This window comes from Pseudopodoces humilis, chromosome 7 (assembly GCF_049639895.1).
Source record: "Pseudopodoces humilis isolate 2021_Gansu_Grassland_sample_001 chromosome 7, ASM4963989v1, whole genome shotgun sequence".
NCBI classification, from domain to species: Eukaryota; Metazoa; Chordata; class Aves; order Passeriformes; family Paridae; genus Pseudopodoces; species Pseudopodoces humilis.
The window spans coordinates 11,854,949-11,878,156 of record NC_142206.1 but is presented as its reverse complement, the minus strand read 5'-3'; the positions used below and the strand labels follow the sequence as shown (position 1 = coordinate 11,878,156).

The 23,208-nt window shown below is 37.5% G+C and overlaps 1 protein-coding gene across 8 annotated transcripts in view; it reads right to left on the bottom strand.

Annotated features, from left to right (window-relative positions):
• GAS2 (growth arrest specific 2) overlaps positions 1-22,976 on the bottom strand; it is a 118,294-nt gene extending 95,318 nt beyond the window's left edge. For 3 of the 8 annotated variants that reach the window (XM_005531582.3, XM_088057705.1, XM_088057706.1), the window contains exons 1-3: positions 22,897-22,976; positions 12,986-13,147; positions 4,790-4,914 (exon numbers count right to left, since the gene is read on the bottom strand). In XM_005531582.3, coding sequence (XP_005531639.1) covers positions 4,790-4,914; positions 12,986-13,127 — 267 coding nt within the window. In that variant the 5' untranslated portion in view covers positions 13,128-13,147; positions 22,897-22,976. Of the gene's footprint in view, positions 1-4,789; positions 4,915-12,985; positions 13,148-20,233; positions 20,274-21,857; positions 21,979-22,270; positions 22,314-22,715; positions 22,825-22,896 lie in introns of those variants that run through there. The other 5 variants (XM_088057701.1, XM_088057700.1, XM_088057703.1 and 2 more) reach the window with 5 other exon arrangements.
• Positions 22,977-23,208: the final 232 nt, after the last annotated feature.

Here is a 23,208-nt window from a genome sequence, read left to right as displayed (position 1 = left end):
CAAGATCATTCTTTTCCTCTCACATCCACATTAATCTGCCACTAGAAAGATTAATACAGAAAAAGACAAAAAAGACAATGCTGTTTTTTAATTTTTTAATCCTCCCAAGTAACCAAGAGCCATATCTATAATGTATATTATTAGAAATTGGTTCCATGAGCTTTTATTGCAAAATAAAAGTCTAGAAAGTACAAGTGCGCGATAAAGCAAATCGGAGCTCCAGACCACAAAGGATCTATTCATAACCTAACAATTCATGCGGCCCTAGTCATGAAATTCTCGACTGGAGAGTCAGATTTATAACTTACACATGGCTCTGATGCAGCTGACGCCTTTTTACACTGCAGACAGGTTCAAGGCAACAAGTTTACAGAGCACTATACATTCATCCCATCTGTAGGATACAGATAAACTTGAGAAGCCTACAGCATAAATAAAACCACCATGTTAATTAGATCAGACTTTCAGCTTGGCCATCTTGGGTCTGAAAGCAAGATCCAGATTCCAGATCTAATTCTGAATTAGTTCTTAGTAGAGTCTTTTAATTGTAACTCTTAAAATATGTAACATGACTCTCAAAGATAATTCACCTTCAAACCTTCTTCATGAAGACATTGTTTTAAATGGAGTGTTTGTAAATACATTGGCAGCTTCAAGGATGGTGGGCAGATTACTATGCCCTGCTGACAAAAATGGTAATAACAATAAACACAATTTATTTATGCTTATTTAAAAATCTTTATTAATGATCTTACTAGATTAAGCCAAACCAAATCAAATGTGGGCTCTGTGCATGCTGCACATGTCTTGATGCTCTGCATTTGTTTGTACAGCTGTGAAATTCTCAAATTAACTATCTGTCAGCAAAAGTAAAACACTGACAGGAAACTGTGGAAAAGAAATATCAATGGGAGAAAATTACAAAATGGCGTTGTGCAACATTAATTACTTTTATGGAACAACTGCTGCTAAAATAATGAGTCTGTAATTTCAAGACAGTACTCCATTAGCAGCAGCACAGGTAGTTTCAACAACTTACTACCATACAAATCCTGAGCATTTATTACGATTGATAGCAGTCATTTCCTTGTCATTTTATAAATGTGCATTGTTAGATTTATAACTCTTAAAAATCTCCAGAAAGAGGAAAAAATTACTTCTTAAAAAATACATTATATAGTCACACTGCCCTCCCTGTTTAAAAAATCCATTTTCATCTAAAACTCAAACATTTTGTCTGTTTGTAGCAAAGGATCAGATACATCATCAATGCTTTCAGAATAATCAGGTTTTGAAGCATGGTTTAGCTGCTTAACAGTGAAGAACATTGTCTTCTGGGACTTGCAAAAGAATCCTAGTACCTAACATCTTCTGAAATAATCAATTTTTAAATGCTTCCTCTTTAGAAACTGAAATGCTTTTGTAACTGAATGATTAACCAATCAAACTGCAAAGTAGCTAGAGTCACAGAAGACAGAGTACCTATTATGATATCCAAAGGTGCTTATTATGCCATTAAGCTCATAATAGCAACATGCAGGGACATCATAAACGGCACCAGAGGCTGCCAAACTCCTGTTTCACATCACTCTCCTGAAAAACAAATACGGAGTGTGGCCCAGGTGGTATTTTTAGATGCAGGGATTCAGTCCTAAAAAGGCTTTATACAGAAGCAAAAGCTACAAATTTAATTTAAAATCATTTCTTTGAAGTTTAACTCTTGTGATAGATTTCCCTTTGTTCGCCAGCACAAATAGCAGGGTATTCATCCCCAAGAAACAATAATACACAGAACATATGAGCGACTCTTATGCTCTCTCAAGTTCTAATAATTTTCAGCTATAGGGGCTTCCTCTTCTGGGTGGTGTTTCTGTGTATTCAGCCTTCCAAGAGATCTCTCTTCCAATATCTTATTCAAGATTTACTTGAATGCAGGTCAATTTAAACATTCCTTGACAAGAATTTTCCAACTTGCATGTAAACAAGGTCCTCCTTTCCCTTGTTTGGCTTCCACCAGCTTTATTAAATGTCCCACAGTTTTTGTATAGAAAAATGTATGTGACCCTCTATCACACCACTCCTGATTTTGCAATTTCTGTCACATGCCCCTCTTTCCACATGCAAGCATCCTAATCTATCCAGTCACTCATAAAAAGCAACTCCATTATCTCTTTTATGCATAAAAAGTTATGTCTTTTTTGCCTGCCTCTGACTCTTAAGGAAAGACTACTTTTGCATCACATACCATTTAATCTCCTTTTCAGTCTCTTAAAGCTCTATCCCCAAGTCACATTACCAGTAGTCTCCTATGTATTTTGACAATGTCCCCAGTATCCACAAGTATTTCCACATGACACAAAAAGGAAGTGTTGGTATCAATATGATAATCTTCCTTCCAGATTTGGAAAACACAGTATTTTTGGGAACTTTTTTGACCTCTGTTTTCCCAATTTACTCCACACTCAAAAAGGCTGATGCTGACCTAGGGCATTTCTGAAATCCAAAAGTAGTTCAATGCTCACTAATAAGAAAGGGAATGATACAGTTTAGCTAACAAATTGCAAAACTGACATTGATTTCAAATTTATTGCACAAGCTATTAAACCAGAAGCAATATGATTTAACTTCTGTATTTTGTAGAGTATTGTAATATGAATTTAGGGAATTATGACAAAAAAACTGATGAATCAGTTCATGCAATATTAGCTTTTAATGCCTTCTTAAATCTGTTGCTATAGTTGCTAAACTGCCCAGACAGTGGTGAGACAACCCCAAAGAGCTGCACAATAAATTCATGATCAGTAGTACATATCAATGAGAGCAAGATATATCATCTTTCTTTAAGAGAAAATTAAACCCAAAATATTATATAAAGCTTTTCCATAGGAACAAGTTCACATACAAGGAAAATCTTTGTTTATGAAAACAGATCAGATCTTCAAGCTTGTGCAAGGCCTTATAGTAAGATTACACACACTCCCTCCATTAACCATATCCTTCTCGTGTCTTCCTCACCCAGATGCAAGCTGGTACAGCAAGCAAACTGATCCTTCTAGCTCATTTTATCAGCTGCTTCTATCTAAAAAAATTAGGAGTTACATAAATGGATAGAAAAGTTTCGTATCTATTTTGACAGAGGCTGAACTAAAGAGAAATCAGTGGCTTCTCCGAGTTGCCAGTGAAGTCATCAGGGCACCTCAGTGAAAGAATATGTTTCTGTTTTCCTGTGCAGAACAAGGGTCAAATGGCTTATAGATTCCACATTTATTAATACAATGCATTAAAATGATTCAGGGGAGGATTGTGGAATTCTTTCTATGCTTACCATATTATCCCTTCATAAATATTCTTGTCAGATTTTTCACCATGAAGACTAGTCCTATTGCCCAAGAGTGCTATACAGTTGAATTAAGATCTGAAAGGATTAATAGCTCCCTAATAGTATACAATGATTCAAAATCTATTATTCTGCCATTTCTTTGAATTCTTACTGTACTGTATGAAATAACATACATTGAGAACCTAGCAGTGAGATAGATTTTTTTCCCTTTAAATGCATTTTCAGTTGTACCAGCCTGACAAAGACCAACAAATCTAAATAATGACCACATATGGGACTGCAAATATCTAATCAGCTTCTAATGCTCTTAGAACACAAAAGACAGTACAAGAAACCCTTCCTTCTGCCTAGGTAGTTCCTAGACTCAATCAAAAAGACTGCCCTATGTGTTTTCTCACTTGAAAACTACCATCACACTTAGGTGAAGACAAGCCAGACCATATTATAAAGAAGAACTCCAAAGTCACACAATACTTCTACTAACAAAGACTTGATCATAATTTCAACCAGCAATTATGACAGACAATTTCTTCTACAACAATTATGAACTTGGAACCAAGAAAAAACAACTTACACAGGTGCAACTGACACTAGACTGCCAGTTCTCAGACCAGCTGATAAAATTTATACCATACCCTAATTTCTGTTACAGACAAGTTATGAAACATTAGAATAGAAGATGCATTATGTGATTTCTATTTTTGGCCTCTTTTTTCCCTGCTCTTTATTTGCCTGTTTTAGCTTTCAAGGAAGATGTCCCTGAATGCAACCAGAAAAGTAAGAACAGTTTCACATTGAATGTGTTAATGTGTCAACCATTTAATTCTACTTCTCCAAGAAATGAACTTGCTGCACTCTTGAATGTTCCCCTGTAAGATTGCCCCAAAAGAATACTTCAAATTAAAGCAAGTTTGTGTTCAAATAAGTGTTTAAACTGATCCTCTGAAAACTCCTAAGTATCTTCTAAGTTTCACATTTTCCATATCATTCCTTCAACTCTACCAAAACTCTGTACTTCCAGTACACCAACACGATCTTGAAACTCAAAGGCACCAAAACTAATACAGAGTTTTATTACTGGTCTCCCTAGAGCTGTTTTTGGAGGAAAATACACCAGTTACTTAATATTCCCCTTAAATATAAATACAAGGATCAAAATATTTTTGCTATTACCTACCACATCCCACTGCTAGATCTCGTTTATTCTTATTCTCCATATATTACAAGTACTTTTTTGAGTAACTGCTTTGCATAGATATTTTAATAAATAGAAAATTTATTTCCCCAATTTCATATTGTCATTTTTCTACACAGAGCAATTGCCTCCCCACCCATCTGCAGAATCTCTACATATAAAATCTCTTAACTCTCCAAAAAAAACCTCAGGACCAAAATGGTCAGATACATCAGACACAGATATTAAATGCTAGAGTGTTGATCAACACTTACTTTGCCAGGCTTGTTTGCATCAAAGCTGTTTTCTTTTAATTTGTCCTGCAGGGTTTCAGCTAACCGGCAAAGCAAGGCACCATTATCCAATTTCTCCATAAAGGTTTCTGCTGTTATTTCTCTACCTGAACAGCAAACAGAAAGTTAACATGGCAGAAAGCATGCAATGGTACAGACTACATATGTGTAAAAAGAGAAATCAAAAGAAATCTGCACAATATTTTGAAATAAGCTTTAACTGAAAAACTTGCATTACTTTGACTATTTTGTGAATGACCTTAATACTGATTTACTGGTAGATATACAGCAAATTATGAAAAAAGTCCCATGCTTTCTTTGGGAAGGCATGTGATATTTGAAAAATAGTTCTATCATATCCAACTAAACATATTTCACTTTACTCATGAAGATCCAGTGCTTTTAACATAATGTTTAAAAAGAGAAAGTATAGTAGGCAAATGGTTTACACCAGTGTGTATGTGTAATTATAGCATGAATTGCTAAAAGTTTATTTTTTAACAGAAGTAGAAAACCATGTCAAAAAGGAAAGGGTGGTATATTTTTAGAAGACCCTTAAATCTTGATCCTATAAGAAGTAGACAAGACAGTGACTTCAATGCTCCTATGAAAGTTCTTTTTCAGATGTAAAGGCAGGCACATAACAAAACAACAGAGTGAAATTTCATGTTATATATCTACTTGCCACACAGTTTAAAATTTTCACTAAAATAACAAAGCCAAAATACTCTGCATTCAAAATATATCAATTCTTATATCACACTACAGGACACAGCACTTCAGCTGCCAGGAACTGTCCAGTCTTCTACAACAGGCTGGACAATCTTATAAAACAATGTAATTACATCACCCTGGAAGAGGGGACCACATGTTCCATGGTTAGATTGTATGCTGACCCCAGATGAGAAGACTAGACTAAACTTCCAGGATCTTAGCATAATTGTCAGTAAAAATATTCCTATTTCTTATTGAAGGTTTTTTATTTCCACATTTCTACTGAAAATTTTGTCTTTACTTTGAACATTGCGTAGATGAACAGCTGTATTTTTCAGCCCCTTTAACTTCCACTGATATCAAGAGAACATCAAAGAATAATTCTTGTTCTTCCAGTTAAGAGAGGAATTATTTCCCCCCTGCCCCAGTATTTACATATGCCATTCAGGAAATAACACAATTAACTTTAAATTAAATTAAATAAAAATTAAAATAATTTCATTTTTTCATAGATTATTACACAACATGCATTAGCAACAATTGTCTTATGTGTCAAAATAAAAAGAAAAATATTCAAAAACTGAAGTGAGACCGGTTCCTCATCCCATCCAGGTCCACTCCTGCTTCCATGAAATTGGAAATATTAGTCTGTTTAGAATAGGTTTACTGCAATTTTTTTGTCAAAAACAGGAAAAGTAAAGCTTTCCACTATCTTTTTGCTAAAAGAAGAGGAAAACAACATTCAAAAGTAACAAAAATGAAGCGCATAAATTTGTACTGAACTTCTTGCTGATACATTGTAACCCAATACTCCATGTCACAATACTGAAGATAGCAACATTATAAAGCAGTAGGATTTTAAAAACGCTATAGGAAAGCTGATTTCTCTAGGCCCTTGTCTGAAAACTCTGAGATACTTTAGCATCTTTTGTCCAAAACCTAAAATGTGAATCTTTTCAGTTTGGTAAGTTAAGATAAAGATTGATAAAGATTTTTGCAGCATACCATCTTTAGACAGAGCAGATTTCTATTTTTCACTGAAGCTAAACTTGCTTTTTCTAACACACTTTTACTTCAGAAATATGTTTTTAACACAAAGATTTTCCCTTTTTTTATTCCCACTTAATTCTACTTGCCATGTAGCCCACTTTAGTGCTCCTGTATACATAAATGACTTCTCCAAGCAAAAGAGCAGCAGTAGCACTGCAGACATGCAGAGTTAGCTTATGCCTAACTGATAATACTTTTGCCATATCTCCAGATCAAATTAAGCCAGGACTGAAACTATAATAGCCCAGACATAAAAAAAAAAAAAAACTGAACAGCTCAGCATCTCAAAAGACTTTGCCAGCATTCTAACCTACATATTTTTCCATTTTCCCCATCAGCATTTTTATTAAATGCTCTAAAGCCACTAGAAGCTAAATGTTAGAAATAACTACGCTACAGGAACTGCTTGAGTATTACTTTTTATACACTCATTTTCCTCTAAAAAATTATTTCAAGTATATTTAACAGACTAAAAAGTTTTATTTAATTTGCAAAACATAATTTTTCACAAAGGCAAACAAACACCCCCCCCCATGTTCTACATAGTTCTTATGTCCTATGATTCATAGATGCATCATTTCATAATAATTGAATGCTATAAAACCCTGAAAACTGATTTAAGGATATTTTCTTTTTACAAATATATAGAAAAATTAGGTTATCTTCTTCTGCTATTTAACATTACACTTGTATTATTTTAAGTGCTGAATTACTTTAGCAGTTTGGTCACTACATATTATCACTAAACTGGATTATTTGAGTTCTGTTCGCCTTTATGAAATCTGAAAGAATGAGTTTTGCACTGAACATCTGTCTCCAATGAAAAGTATATTAGGTGTCAGCTTTCAATTCACTGTATTTTATGGCTTCATAAGGTGGCACTTCTTTTCTAAAACAGACACGCTGACATATTTAACAGTAGAAATGCATTGATTCAAGTAAGAGTAATGTTCATAACCTGAGGAAAAAAATTGCTCCATTTATTTGTATGGAAAAAACATCAAACTCCATTAAAAATGTACAATTCCCCCTATAATTACAAGAAAGCAGTTGCAATGTTTTTATAGAATGGTAATAACATTAAGTATAATAAAAAAACAACACCGAAAGTATGAGAAAATCCAGGAATATGAAGGCTTTTGGAAACCTCTCAAGTACTACCTACCCTCTCTTTTACCACAACCACCAGATTCCCCTTAAAAAGTCAAACAGCTTCACCTGAACACCTACACTTGCAAACTGTGAGCAACTGTCTGTAAGGTCCTGGGGGACCTAATAAAACCAGACTGGAGGTCCATGAAAAAATAATGGAAGAGAGTTCATGCCTTGGGTGTGTGCCCAAGAGATTGAAGATAAGTTTTCCATACAGGTCTCAGACAACAAGAGCCTTCAGAAGAAGAGAGGGACTGAAAGACCCAAGTACCCAAATCTAGTTTATACCTCTATTATGCTTGGTATAATAACTATACTCATAATAACTCAGTACAAGACTGACTCCATCCTCACAACTTGCTGATGGACTATTTTAATTGTACATTTTGTGCAGTAACAAAAAACTAGTAGTTAACAAATAGAAATATTTCACTCAAGTGAATCTCTGAAACATCTACAGTACTGAGGCACTACTGAAACAATTATTCCTGACCCCCTCAATTCACATGGCATATAAACCCAAGAAAACAAAATGTGATAAAAATAAAGAAAACCAAGGCAAATTACTATGTATATACAAAACTGGTTCTATTCTGACAAGGCTACTCTGTTCCCTACAATAGTTGACAATACCTGAAATAAGTCTGAAAGCATTGAGACATTATTACTTACTTGAAATGGAACATATAAAAAATTCTAAAGGCATGCTGATAATAAAGAAAAGTATAAAGCAACTCAACTAAGTAGGAAACTGTATCACTGCCAGCATAATCACTAGAGGTATCAGTACTGTGAATATCTTGATACTCAGACATTTAAAACCTGAATTTCCCACTGGCTCAGCCAGAACAAACCGATGTTGAAAATACACTTTCTGTTATAGAATGCTCTTAGGCAATAAGGTGAGCAAGAACACTAAGCTGACACAGATTTCATTCAAAATCAAAGAAAGACAGCTTTTGTGACAGCTACAGCCGGTCTGTAGCTGCACAGATAAAATTGGCTGTAACAGACACCAATTTGACCAGCCTAGTTTGTTACAGAAGTAAACAAGTCCCCAAGTGAGGCAATGATAGGTTGGATTCAAACTCACACAGGGGGCCCCAGCCAATCCCACTCAATCATGAATGCAGATATCTAATTGGCCAGTGAGCTAGGCGGTGTTAAGACCCCAACCAATCAGATGTGTAAGCATGGGATATTTGAAGCCCCTATAAAAGGGGATGCCCATCAATAAACTTTGACTGTTGTCACATGAATTTTGGTGTGTTCAGTTGCATGCCTGTCTCCAACAACCGTGACAAGCTTCCTTGCAGAAGACTCACCATTTTTCAACCTCAAACTTTACAACTCCTTCAACAAACTTTCAAATACCTAGCCTTGTCTTCAACTTGATGCCTCTCCTAACATCCTCACTTCTGTTCCTTTTCTCCAAGCCTTCTTCACTTTTGCACCCAAGCACCTTTTACATGCATCAAACAATATTCAATGTTTACAAGTCAAATTCCTCAGCATCTTGCATTCCCTGCCCTCTCAGCTCTGAGCTTCTAAAGCCCTCTTGCTGTTAAGAAGAGGTCTCAGGACTGAAATCTTGGAGACCAGCCTGAGATGTAGTAAGTCGTATGTGCTAAATATAGCTGGATAGAATAAAAAGACAATATAACCCTCTACAGCTTGTAAATAAACTCTGGGAATGGGGAAAAATATTACAAGTCCACAAAACTACCAAAGAGGAAACAGGGAAATCATCTCTCTCTACCTATCCTAAGCTACAGGCTGGTGAGGAGGCCCACTCCTCCTCATGTCAGCCATTTAGCTTCTGCAGACACACAAAAAATCAAGAAAATACTAGAGAGTAAAGCAGACAAGCAAACCTTTCAAACTGCCATTTTGCCTCTTCTAGAAGAGTTCTAATGTGTGCTAATTCCCATATGCAGCTTGCTCAGAGTAGAACAGAACTTTTCAGTATCCTGAAGAACATTCTATTAAAGTAAGTATATACACTATCAAATTTGGAGCTTGTCAGCAGTGAAAACATTCCCAAATGCTTCATTGGCTCTGTACCTAATAGAAACAAGACTAAGAGATCATCATGACTTGCAAGTCAGCTAGGTTAACATACCTCATTAGCTTTGTCACAGTCATTTGACTGAGACACCAAAGCTCAACAGAGAGAAGCAAAGACAGGAGATACAACATCTATAGCTACAATCTTCCTTTCCAACAGACAAACCACAACACTGACATGTTCCACATCAAAAATGTTCTAATGTACAATATTTATGAGTTAATCCAATCTGACACATGGATTTCATCTGCAATGCCCGTTTTCCATCCCCCAGAGCGTAGACAGCTAAAATATATTCAGCAATGGAGCTGTAATGACAAACTGTCCTCTCAGAAGACCTGGGTTTCTCTGATATGATTCCAAAAATAATTAGCAAAGCGCACACAAAAGTACTAGTGATTACTAAACAAAAAAGAACCCACAACAGTGTCCATGCTAAATTAAATATCCAAAGTCTCAGGATTTAAAATTCTTTCAATGTTATTCCAGCTGCACCATGTATCTCACTTTTCTAATTTATCAGTTGGGTAAGGTCAAATTCTAGCTATGCCTACTTTCTATCTGATATCAAAATACTTCATTCATATTATAAAGTGCCATGTCCCAATAATGTTTTCCAGTTTGATTTTGAACCCACATCATGCTATGCTGCTGCAAAACCATCACCATTTCAACCCCCAGTAACACTTTATAGAACATAATTGTATGACAATTATCAGACAAATATCTCATTATTGTATGACAATTATGAGACAAAAATCTCCTAAAACACCATCACTTGATCAAACTACCTCAAAGAGTTTCAGCCCTATACTCACCTAAAATACTATTTTTTTAAAAATCTGTATTTCTTTGAAAAGATTATGTGTCCTTTTTGAGTCCTAGTACAGATGAATGGCAAAAATATAGATGAAACAAAGCATGAACCAAAATGGCAAAAGTTAAATGAAATGCATATTAATTTCCTTTATAAATTGAGAAATCTTTTTGCATAAAAAATTCCATAAGGCCACTTACAATGAAGCCACACAAGATACAGACAGAGCAAGCTAGGATGTGGATGCACACAGTATTATCTGATCCATGTTACTTGCACATCAGTGCATGTAAAGATCTACTGACCATTAATGCAAAATACATTATATCTTCCACTTAGAGGGGAAAAAGCCCAAAACAAACAAAAAAAGCTTTCTATATCTTCTATCCTTTTGGATGCTGAAGAATGCATTCTGTATATTCATTTCTATTTTATTATAGAGGAGCATGCTCACACATCCCTTCTCTATTTAAAGTTTGTCCAAATTATGCAGTAATTAAAGTTTGAATTCTCAGTTAATATACTCTTATGAATAATAATTATTTCAATTCACAATTTATTTTGAATGTGAATTTTAACTTAATTGAATTATTGATTTTAATTATATAGGATAGATTCAATTCAGCACCACAAACTCTGAGAAAATGAGAGCTTGGTGCAAGAAGGTGTGGGGGAATGCATTAAGCAAATGAACTGTATACACTGCTTAATTAAAAGAAGGTTGTGCCCATTTATTTCTGCAGTGGAGAACTTGTTGTCCATATGAAAAATCAGATATTTAATTACAGTTGGCATTTCGGAACCTCCTGCTGGTTGTTACTTTCTTGCTCAAAGAGTGACCTCATTCCTAAACTTATCACTGGGAGAACGCTGTTACAAACTGCAAACAAGCTTCTATTTGTTTTTCACTAAAACTTCATTGTTTAAACCATTTAAGCAATATATTGAATCCTTAATGGAATGTGCTGCCTCCAATTCAAAAAACAGTCACTTGGAGAACTGTCTTGTGGTAATTGGAATGAAATGTTTCTGAATTTTGCTCTGGTTTTGCATAGAAAATTTTATATTCAAAACACATTCATTTAAATGGGAGTACCACACAAATATGTCACTTAAAAGACTTGCCACTTTTGCAGTTGTGGATTCATAACTCAACTCAAAACTGGGTATTGTCTACCTGCAAAATACTGTGTTCTATTGACACTGTGCTTATTCACCAGATCTGTCATAAGTGATATTTCCTTCTCTTTCTCTTAAAAATGAGGAAATAGACCAATATAGATTATGCTGATGAAAGACACTGTTATATCGATATACTGTTATACTCTTTTATTGTATAATATCATTGAGATGGTTTAACTACAGCATTTGCCATGACAAGACACTGCCCATGTCTCAACAGAATAGATTTTCAGAAAAGTTTTTTAAAAATTAAATAAATCCTCCAAATTTAAAAGTGCACATCCAAATATTCCTCCAAAATCCCATCAACTAAAGTTTCATATAAACATACTTCTGAAATATTTTTCTTCTCTTTATTTAATGAGAGGAATTACTTGCATGTCTCCCTTAGAATGAAGTATTATTTAAGTCATCTATTTCTTTGGTAGTACCCTCTGTATCTACAGAGATCACACAAGAGCCATTTTTCCCTGAGTGTTCACAGCAAACATCATACTATTTCCTGGCTCATAGTTTCTAAATTCTGCCTTCTTCAATAATTTATACATCTCAAAGTATTGCCTCTCCTTTCTGCCAGGGACAACCTCATTTGCTCTTTTCCGTATGTACCTGATCTTTTTCCTCAGTTTTGGTTTGCATCCTCTTCTGACAACAACAAGCTTTGTCTTCATACACCAAGATGTACAGCTGCAACCAGTAAATCCCCATGTCCCAGCTATGCTAGGTCAAATCCCTCTATGCACAGGCTACCATAAGTCTTAGCATGCATTGCCTTGGGCAGCAGTTATCAATTACTAGACTGTTTGGTCAGAGAAAAACTATTTAATGGTTCTTTCTGTTCAAGACAGTCAGTACACTGTACTCCTTAGGAGGCTATGGAAAACACAGGTGAAGACAGCAATTGGAACCATTCAGCTTAATGGTATAAGTACAGAAAACATGTGAAAAAAAAAATAATTAAAAGGAAATTTGAAAGAAAACTAAATACAGACTGTATAATGTTCATTTATGCTCCTCATAGAAACACAATGGAGGCAAATCTCTCATTAGCTTTTCTGACCTTGCTAATGTTTGTGCTATATGGCGGTAGCTACGTAATCATAACTTGATTTTTGAAACACAAAGAAATCTGAATTCCCAGTGTAAGGAGTTCTCATACTGCCCAGCATCTGCATTCCATCTTATTGTACCTTACCCAGCAGGTTTGTGAGCCACAGGGCCAAATCCTCTTTCATTGGCAGCAAGTTGGCCTCATGTCTACTTGCAAGCCATTGACTATATTGATGCATGTCAGACAGGCCAGGCCCACGTGCCTTCGGGCTCAGGGCAGTGCACATTGCTTATCTGCTTGTTGTACCTGTTTAATTATATAAAAAAAAAAAAAAAAGAAAAAAGAAAAAAGTTATTCATTATACCAAATAAAGTCTCAGGTGCTCCATTTTTAGAATTGTAGAAGACAATGCCATCCAGAATATAATGCCCCATCTCTGGAAGCGTGCAAGGCCAGGTTGGACAGGTCTTTGAGCAACCTGGTCTAGTGGTAGGTGTCTCTGCCATGGCAGGGGAAGGGGCTGGAATGAGGTGTCTTTAAGATCCCTTCCAACCTGAACAATTCTGTGATTCAATACTGACAACAGTAATTATGAGTCTAAGAAATCAGATGTCAGACAAACCGTCATGGATCTAACACATGGTTGCAAACACCAATGACTAAAACTTTGCTTTGTTAATGGATTTTTTTGGCAAGTCATTAAATCATACAAATAAATGTTAATTTCATTTGTATCACCAAGCTACATGTTGCCAACGAAACAAAATATTCTGCAAGGAATTATTAAAATCAAATGAAAATAAGCATTTTACACAAAGCTAACAACTCACTATGGTGCCTGACCCAATACTCATTCAGATTAATTAGAGAACTTCAGACATTTTTGGATCATGCCCAGGAAAAAATACGGCAACAACAAAATTACGCTCCTACAGCAAACTTATTAACAATTAATGAATTCTGTAAGCAAATGGAAACAGTCTACCCTACAGCTTCAAAATTATTAAAGAAAAAACTGCACCAAATATATTGATTGAATAGCATTATTTCTTCAGAAAGCAGAAGAACGGCTAGTATTGGTCACTCACACTTGCCACTTCCCAAACTCTCCTCTGCTCCTGCGACAATTTACTGAAACTTTAGTTTCAGGTAAGATAACTAATCTTTAACACATGATTAATAAAGTGTTGTCAGTTGCAGGAGATCCTGTTGTTAGAACCACTGGACCAATAGCTCTGCGTCTGAAGGGCTAGTTTTCTACCTGTTGGAGAAACATGCTAAATCAAAGCTATTTTTTTCCTCTCTGAAAGAAACTTGCAGCAATGAGCTGAAATACTGCCTTGCCTGGTAGGCCGTAGCCTACACCAACCAACAGACACAAGGTCTTGTATAGGTGGAACTCGACAGACATTAAATGAATATGAGACCCATATGGAATAATCTTTGTCTATTGTCAGCTGACCGATTCTCACCAATTGCAGTAAGATATGTCAACTGGCTTCAGTTCATGATAATCTGCAAACACCTTCTTTCTGATCTTTGCATACCTTTCATACCAGGTAAGAGATATTTGTGACTTCATAAACAACAGCAGAAAAAAAGAACAATTTTTTATACTATCCATTATGGCCTGAGTAACAAAAATACTGAAAAAATTTCTTCGTCAAAAAAGGAAAATATTTACTAAATGTAAAAAAAAAATGCCTTTCCATAAAATTGTGCTGTAACTGACTTTTCCAAATGTATATAATGGTATTTGGGATATTTTAATACTTGTATTAAAATTCTCCAGCATTTTTTACCCTACTCTGTGTAACTCCATGTTTGCAAAAAGATCTGTGTCTAGTTGACAGTACCTCACCCTAAGTCCTGAAGTTTAGCTTGCCCTTGAAACAGGCACAGCTTTCACTACAAATATATTTCTTACTGAAAATTAGACCTTTTTTTCAGTTGGGGAGAAGCAAAAATAAACATAAAAAATATTTATTCTCTTGTATAAACACATATTTCTGAATTATGAGTAGATTTTACATTTCTCTAACAAAAAAAAAAATCCTTATGTATCAAAGTTTCTTTGAAAGCAGAGGAGTTTAAAGCAGACTATTATGCACAGCTCTGTCATGAAACTGACCTTGTAAAAAGGTCAGCTTGGATTTATGGCTCAAATCATATCTGTTCATTTAGGGCAGGCTGCAAGGGAGGGGAGGGAGAAGCCTTGGACTGTTAGCTCTGCAAAAATCGGTCTTGAATGTCACTCTCAAAATAGACTGATTCAGACTAGAAGCAACCAACAGCTAAGAAGTTTCAATGACAATACATTTAAATTTTCTCTAAGTCATTCAGAAGCACATAAATTAGTCTTTCAAACCACTGCTTCATTTGAAGCAAACAGAAGTAAAACAGGTAACTGACACCAGCTGTCTTCAAAGATTATAGGGAAAGATCAACTATCTACCACACACTTGCTTTCCAAAAAGAGCCTTCAAATAATTTTGACCACTTTCTGGAGTCTATAACCTCCACTGAAACAGTGAGAGCCAGAACTGAAATTAGTTTGTTCTCTTTAATTACGTCTGCAATGATAGTGGTGAAATGCAATATAAGTAAGTAAGTAAAGTAAGTAAGTAAATAAATAAATAAATAAATAAATAAATGAGTTCTTATTCCTCCGTATGTATCTAAGTATTTAGGAAAATCCTGCAAAAATACAACAGAAAAAGCAGAACTGCTTCACTGAAGGAACTAATAAGACCATGCACCTCTTCAATGGGAAAAATTTCACAGTTCATACTTTGTGCTTTGTGAAGGGGGTTAGATTGGATGACACTTAGAAGTCCCTTCCATTCTGAATTTATTGTTATTTTTTATTTCACAGATGTACAGAGCAATATTAATCATGAAACCCTACAGGGTCTACCCTGCTACAAGGGTAAAAATTGGCACACACACTGAGCTGGGTTGTGTCAAGAAGAAAACAACAGGCAATACCCTTTTCTTTCACCCTACTTCCATCATTTCCATCACAAGACTGTGTATAGGAAGTGCCCTATGGGAACCTGGGGCTAATTGATCACCAACATTATGATATAGCTGACAGTCAGCCAGATACAATACAGGCTGCTGACACTGGTAGGGCTGAAGTAATTCTATGGTCTCCAAGTTACATTTCATTAAGACAAGACAAAACAGAAGGAAGGCTTCTTAAACAGCTACATAGAAGCTGGGTTTCCACATCAGCCTGTGGAAGAAGCACTGTAATCTATTTACGCTTCTGGCCTGTTTATGTGGAAATGCAGAATAGAGGATTGGTGGACTAGGGATGCTATTTCAGTTTGTCTCTAAAATACAGCATTGTCTTTATATTTCATACTGACCTAACTCAGCAATCAGGCTGTGTAAAGTCCCAAGAAACTATTGAGAGAAAGAAATTCCTTCCCTGAAACTATTCAGGGAAGAAAAGTGGGAGAACAAAGATTTTGGAGGATGCAAGGGTGCTTCAGTTTCTTAGTAACTGTAGTAGTAAGAAGAAAAAAAAGAGACAAGAAGGGTATTCAGAGTTTAAGGCAGTTTTCATACGACACATTCTCAGAATGAGAAACTGGAAAGATAACAAAAGGCAGACAGGTGACAAAAGTCTCTGGAAGATGAAATTGATTCATGCATCTCTATATTGGGACTAGGTCTTCTCAAAATAGTAGCCCCGAATTAAAATAATGTATCACTAATTTTTGAAGTGGGCATGCAAAGTGAGGACTGGGGAATGAGAAAGTTAATACTGATGAAAAGCCTGAAGAATTACAGATAATTACAGACAAGCCAACCTTACCTCTGTATAAGTTTTATTTTTATTTAATTTCAAAAAAAATCCCAAATTTTTCACTTCCCCACTACTTTTATGAAAAACTGCCCTACAGGTCAGTAAAATCCACAAAACTCCTACCTTGGACTTTTAAAATTAATAATTCTTAAAAAATTAAAACTCAGCTTTCAAGGAGCAGAGTATCTCCTGTTACAAACTCTAGTGACAGGTAAGTTACTGATGGTAAGTTATCAAACTGCAAGCATCAGAAACTTTTGAGCTCTGAATTATTCTTCATGCAAACACTGATTGCTACTGAACTTGTTAAATGCAACTTAAGCCTTCACAATACTTCACTATTGAAGTACCCAAGTTTCAGCAAAAAGTTCATCTACTTCATCAATTGTACTAGTCCATACATACTAGAACTTCATCACATATTGGTTGGGATCCATGAAGAAATCAAAATGAGATAATGACAGCAACTGAGTCCTGAGGTCCTTCAAGATCTGTTTGAAGACTCTTTCTCTGGTGAAGGCCAGGCCCTTGTTTCATCACTCAGAAAACTTCAAATCTCTTCCTTAAAATGTCTTAATATATTTATTTTAGTGAAATGAAGAAAAGTTTATCAACAATTTATCAGCGAAGAATTTGGTCAGAGGAATGGACTAATTTGCATCAGAGGTAGAGAGCAGCTTTCAAGGATATATCACCACACCTGAGGCAAGCCTTTGGCTCCAACAAGCATTTCATTCTTTTCTTTTGGCAGACAAAGTATGAAAGAAGTAGCCAAAAACTATTGGGTTTCCTAATCTCACTACATTCTAACAGCAACATCAAATCATCATATATACAGCTGTTTAAAATTAGCCAACATGAGCATGTCAGATATTTTATACAATGTTACACTTCTCTATAAAATGTTGAGGCTGATGTGATATGCAGAAGCATTTTCAAAACTTATCTCTAAAGGCTTTAAAGCAACTGCTTCTCCTTACTATTCAGAACATAGACAAGGAAGTCTTTGACTACTTTTCATCCTGTTTTGTTACAGTTCAAATTTATTTGGCACAACCCTTTTTTGGACATCTCTCAATAAGAGGATGACATCTCAAATTCTTAGCCTTATTGTCTAGATGAAGAATTCAGTGTGGGATGGTTTACAGAACACCCAGAAACGTGTATCAGATTCCACACACTAAAAGGTCCTATTTCTCTCTGCTTGCTACTACTGAACAGTGAAGTTCTTATTTTGCTTTACAGTAGTGCATTTACTTATCTGTGTATTGCAGTTCACTGCTTATATTTTGCCAGCAGTGTAACATTACACTATCTGATAATTTTATCAGTGATCATCAGGTGAAAGCAATGAGAATCAAACAAGTGATCTTCTGTGTTTCTACTGGCTTTTGTTGGGGTTAATGGGTAGGAAAAAAGGAATCAAGAATGATACACTGTACTCAAAACACACAGGAGGCAAAGACTGTTTAATCTAGACAGTAAAACTGGATGCACAATGAAGCACTTACAGTTTCAGATCCCCAGATTCAATTCCCTTTCCTATTCTAACAATCCTCCTTAACTATAAAGTTGTGGTAATTTTCTTCAACCAAGTATAAAAAGGAGGAAAAAATATTCTGTTTAGGAAAAAGATAATAAACTATATAAAAGCTTGCATGTATGTATGTACAAAGAAAATACATGTGCTCCACCCTGCTAGCTAATCATATAAACCAATAAGTTTTTACTCCAAATTACCCATACAGTTTCAGCTTATATACATAACAGCTTATAGTGAGTAGCTGCTGGCTACACAGTGCTCTCTGTACCTCATGAGTTTCACTGTCACTTCAACCTGGTTCCCAATTACAACATGTGCATTAATTCTCAAAGAAAAAGGGGCTTGAACCATTTCTTTCAGCTTGCTCCTACATACAGTCCTTCCAGGTCAGGAAGGAAGAAGTCTTGCTGAGTCACTTGCTCTTTTTGACTTAAGAATTAGCATAGAAGTTAAGTATCCAGTGAAAAGAGCATTTTTCTTTGTAGGCAGTCAGAAGAGAATAAAACTAAGTTAAAAGTGTCTATGGAGGAGAAAAGAAAATTCATAAAGCAAATGCATAACTCCCTACAGTGATCAATCAAATCACCTCTGACGCAAAGCTCCTACATGATGTGCTCTTTGCACCATAACAGCTTGACAGGGACACTGTGCATAGACACAGGTTTGGCCCACCCAGGCACTACTGTCTAGCAGGCAAGTTTGTTGACTGTCTGCGTGCAGTTGGCAGCCAAACCAGAGTTATCCAGGACTGAAGATCTGCATATATGCCAGTTCAATGGCCTAGATGGATACAACTGGAACAGAAGATGGCGTAACTCTGCCTTGGATCCCGAGTTCAAAGACTCTTTTTCATAAATCTAGGATTAAATATGCAGGCTTTAAGCATGTGCACTGAGATCTGTTATAACATGACTGAAGAATCATATTAGCCACCCGCTGTAGAAGAAACTAAACATCATACACACAACAGTGTAACTGCTTTACTGTCAGTGATAGAGGAAACAGACAGCAACTTAGACAAAATCAGCAAGTTTTTCTCTGAAGGAACTGGAACTTGAGCACTAGACTGTACATTGGCTTTGACAGAGGGGTATCAGCTCTAAATGCAGACAATCTCCTGCTGTCTTAGAGAGAAGGTAATGCTATTGGAAAGCAGCCAACCTGGAAGGAGAGGAGACAGAGGATCAAAAGCCAGAACAGAGCTCATGAATGTATCTGGCAAGGGTCTCTGCTGGATCTCCCTGCTAGTTCTAATCACCTCAAGCAGATGGAAAAGAACAGAACTTCTGAAACTTTACTAGAGTTTAAGGGGACTGTGTAAAGCAGTCACTAATTGTAACAGCAAGTTGAATGCAAAAAAGGCGTAAGATTCAGTATTCATAAACAGATTAAGTTGCAGAACAAAATGCATAATTGTGCAAGTAGAAATGAAGCTGCCCACAATTTGGGACCCATATTGCAGTCACCACCTTCACATCATCAAGTGCCAGTTTTATAAATATAGCACAACCAAGGATAAATATATTCACATTTTAAAACTTAAGTAAGTTTTCCAGTCTCACTGTTGACATAGTTTTCAGATTTGGAGAGTATAACATCAGTTCACAGACTAAAGGCTGCTCTTATTTTTCCACCCCGCCCCCCATATATATACATATGTGTATACACATACATATATGCAGAAAGAGGGAAAAAAGATATATATGAACGCTTTCTTTAAAGAGACACAAAAATAACTAAAATCTTTTGATTTTTTTAATGTTAGGAAACTGTTCCCTATGGTGAGATCTGCTAGACAGTGGAATGATTTTTCCAAATGAAACTGTGAAACTTCCCTTTCTTGAAATCCTAAAAATGGACTAAAAGAACCAGTAAGAAAATAACCACAAACTTGCCACTCACTGTTAGATGTTACTTAGTCAATATTTACCACCTTCAATTTCCAGTTTACTACAGTAATAATCACTCTCATTTTGCCCTTTTGCATATGTAAAAACAAACACAATCATTTTTCAAGTCATTCTGCTACTACCTTGCATATCTCCTCTTCAAGAGCTATTTGCAGAGCTTTCCCTTCTGTAAGAAACAGCAGGTCATCATCATACATGTACCTTACATGTAATCTTAGCTCCCTACTATAAACAAGCAGATAAAACATATGCTGACAAATGCAGCAAGCATATATTTATAAGGAAATAGAATTTTTCTAGATATTTTATTATCCTTATAAACTATACCACAAGCAATTTAGCCCAAGGTTTCTGGAGTTTTCCCAGATTAACTTGGAGCATACTGTAAGTTAGGAGCAGGGGGAGGGGCACTGAAGGGGAACCACCATCTGAAACTCATTAATCAATTAGAATTTTTCATGGCTTACATCAAAATGTGATCTGTTCCCACAGAGTAAGTTTTAATCACAAGAAGCCTTTGTCCTTTACATTATGAATATACATTATAAATGTGCACAGTACTTCAAGGGGAGGATGGAGAGCCTAGCACAACAAGATTGAGAGCTTACAAATACTTTATACCTGTAAGGCCCTTGGTTTGAGGCCAGACCAAAACAAAGTTAACTGCATTTAAAAATCTGTTCTAGTAATTGGAAACCTAGACATTTTCAGGACTATGCCTAGTAGAAAGAATTTTATTGCCTTGATAATGACTCCCTTACCAAAAGGAAAGCAGAAAGTCTTTCACACACAGACAGAAACAAAACTTTAGAAACATTCAATACGTAGCTGCTCATAAAATTATAACTTCTGGAAACAGAGCCTGATTCCTAACACTGTCTGAAACCTAAGATGATTCCTCTTTGCCTGGCTCTTACTGTATGTTTATCTGCTTGTCTAAACAAAATAGCCATTAAAAAATAGTACAGAAGAAGTTTCAACCTCTACCAGTTAGAAAAAGAAATACATAAACTGATATATCACATCTTACACGGAGTAGAAGTGTCTCTTGCTGCAAGGACACTATGCAGACAGTACTACAAGCTGACTTCCAATCATCAGCTTTGCTTTTATTTATGATGTTCCATTTCTAAATCCTGTCCTAAAATTAGTGTTAAGTTTAACTGAGAGGTGTAAAGTGGAGTTGAAGAGGTACTGTGGATAGTAAGTGTGCCAATTTAAATAAGACTGTAGGTAAAATAAATAAAGTGACCAAATAAGTCAGTAGGATAAAAAGTGGCAGGTAGAACTTGAGGATAGTATTGACTCTTCAGCACTTAACCACCTTCATACAGGTTTGACCATGGTTCTAACAAGGGCGGTATAATCCTGATCAGATGGCCTATGGCACTGTACATTATGAATTTAGGAATGTCTTATTTAGAAACTTCCTATTAAATCACAATCCACATAACAAAACCTTCATAAAACTGTTACAATTGGCACAGCATCTACTTCACAACAAAGCAAAAAATACATAATTTAATGTATATGAAAAACCAATAATACTTTGTTCATTTTTCATTGCAAAGTAATGTCAGAAGTATGCTGAAACTGCACTGGGGAGCCTGCAATGCATGCGTTCCGGTGTCCCAGGAGCTCTAGTCCCCTAGGAGCGTGCAGAGACAGCAGGTTAAGATGACACTACTGCATCAGGATGCACATAGCAATCCTAGATAGAGACATCTATTCATTCCTTACACGTACAGCGTTAGTGAAGAAACAGAGCAGAGCCTTCTTAAAAGTGAAACTCTGTCCTCGGAGATTCGAATCTAAAGCCTGAGGAGGAAACGAAGAGCCCTGAAAGGGCGGCTTTTGGCACAAGAGGGGTCTCGTCCTCCTGCCTCTGGGGGCGGCGGAAGGGCGAGGTGGGAGCGCTTGGCGCAGCCGCCCGCGCTCCGGCGGACCTCGGCCGCCTCCCGCACCGCAGCTGCCGCAGCTTCACATGCGGACGCTCGCATTTCCCGCGGGCGCTGCAGACAAACCCGCCCTCCTCCTCTCGCACTACCAGCAACCCAGGGCTGTCTAGAAAAGCCACAAAGATAAACCAGAGGTTGGGGCCAGGGCTGAGCGCACAGTAAGAGCCACCCCCCGTCCCTTCTTGCCCGCCCCGCTCTCACCCGCCGCGGATTCCGATGCGTTTGTCCTCCTCGGGGCCCCTCCACAGACAGGCTGAGTTAATGGCTTTGCCATGAGTGCTGGAAGTGCTGCTCCCAGGTCTGCCCCTCCGGGGTAGGACCAAGCAAACCCATCGCAGCCCCCGGCCCTCCGCAGGATGCCCAGGGCAGCCCGCTAGCAACCCGCATCCTCACCGCGGTGAGCCCCGGGAGAACCACGCGTGGACTTCCTCCACGCACACTCTCATTCCGCCTCCACCATGCTTTCAAACTCCCACGCTCAGAGAGCGAGAGGAAAAAAATCCACACCAAAACCCCACCAACAGACAGCAGCAGTAGTCACCCTCGTCGTGCGGCGCAATGCCCACCGCCGAGCCCTACTGCTCCCCCGACATACCCCCGCGGCCTCTCTAAGACGGGGGCGGAGGAAGGAAACAAAAGCACCTACTCCCTACCGAAGAGCCGCCGGGCAAAGATCACCTTCCCGCTTTGCTCCGGCCCCTTTCTCTTTAAACTCGAGAGTAGCCGGCGAGACACACGAAACGCCCTCAATTTAAAGGAGCCCGCGTGACAAACTCCGCCGTAAGGCCGACAGCGAGCTCCACTGCTGGGGCAGGCAGGGCTCCTACCTTGGCTGGGGCGGGGGCAAAAAGGCAGGGCTCCCACCTTGGCTAGGGCGGGCAGGAAGGCAGACAGGCAGAGCTCCCACCTTGGCAAGGAGGGGGGAATAGGCAGGCAGGGCTCCCGCTTTGGCTGGGGCGGGCAGGAAGGCAGGGCTCCCAACCTCGACTTGGGGGAAACAGGCAGGGCTCACACCTTGGCCCGGGTGATCAGGCAGGGCTCCCGGCGCCGCCTCCACGGCCGCACTCCCTGCCCTCTCGCCTCCAGCAACCACCGCTGTCCCCTCCAAGTACAGCTGAGCGGGCTGGTAGCGGCCGCGC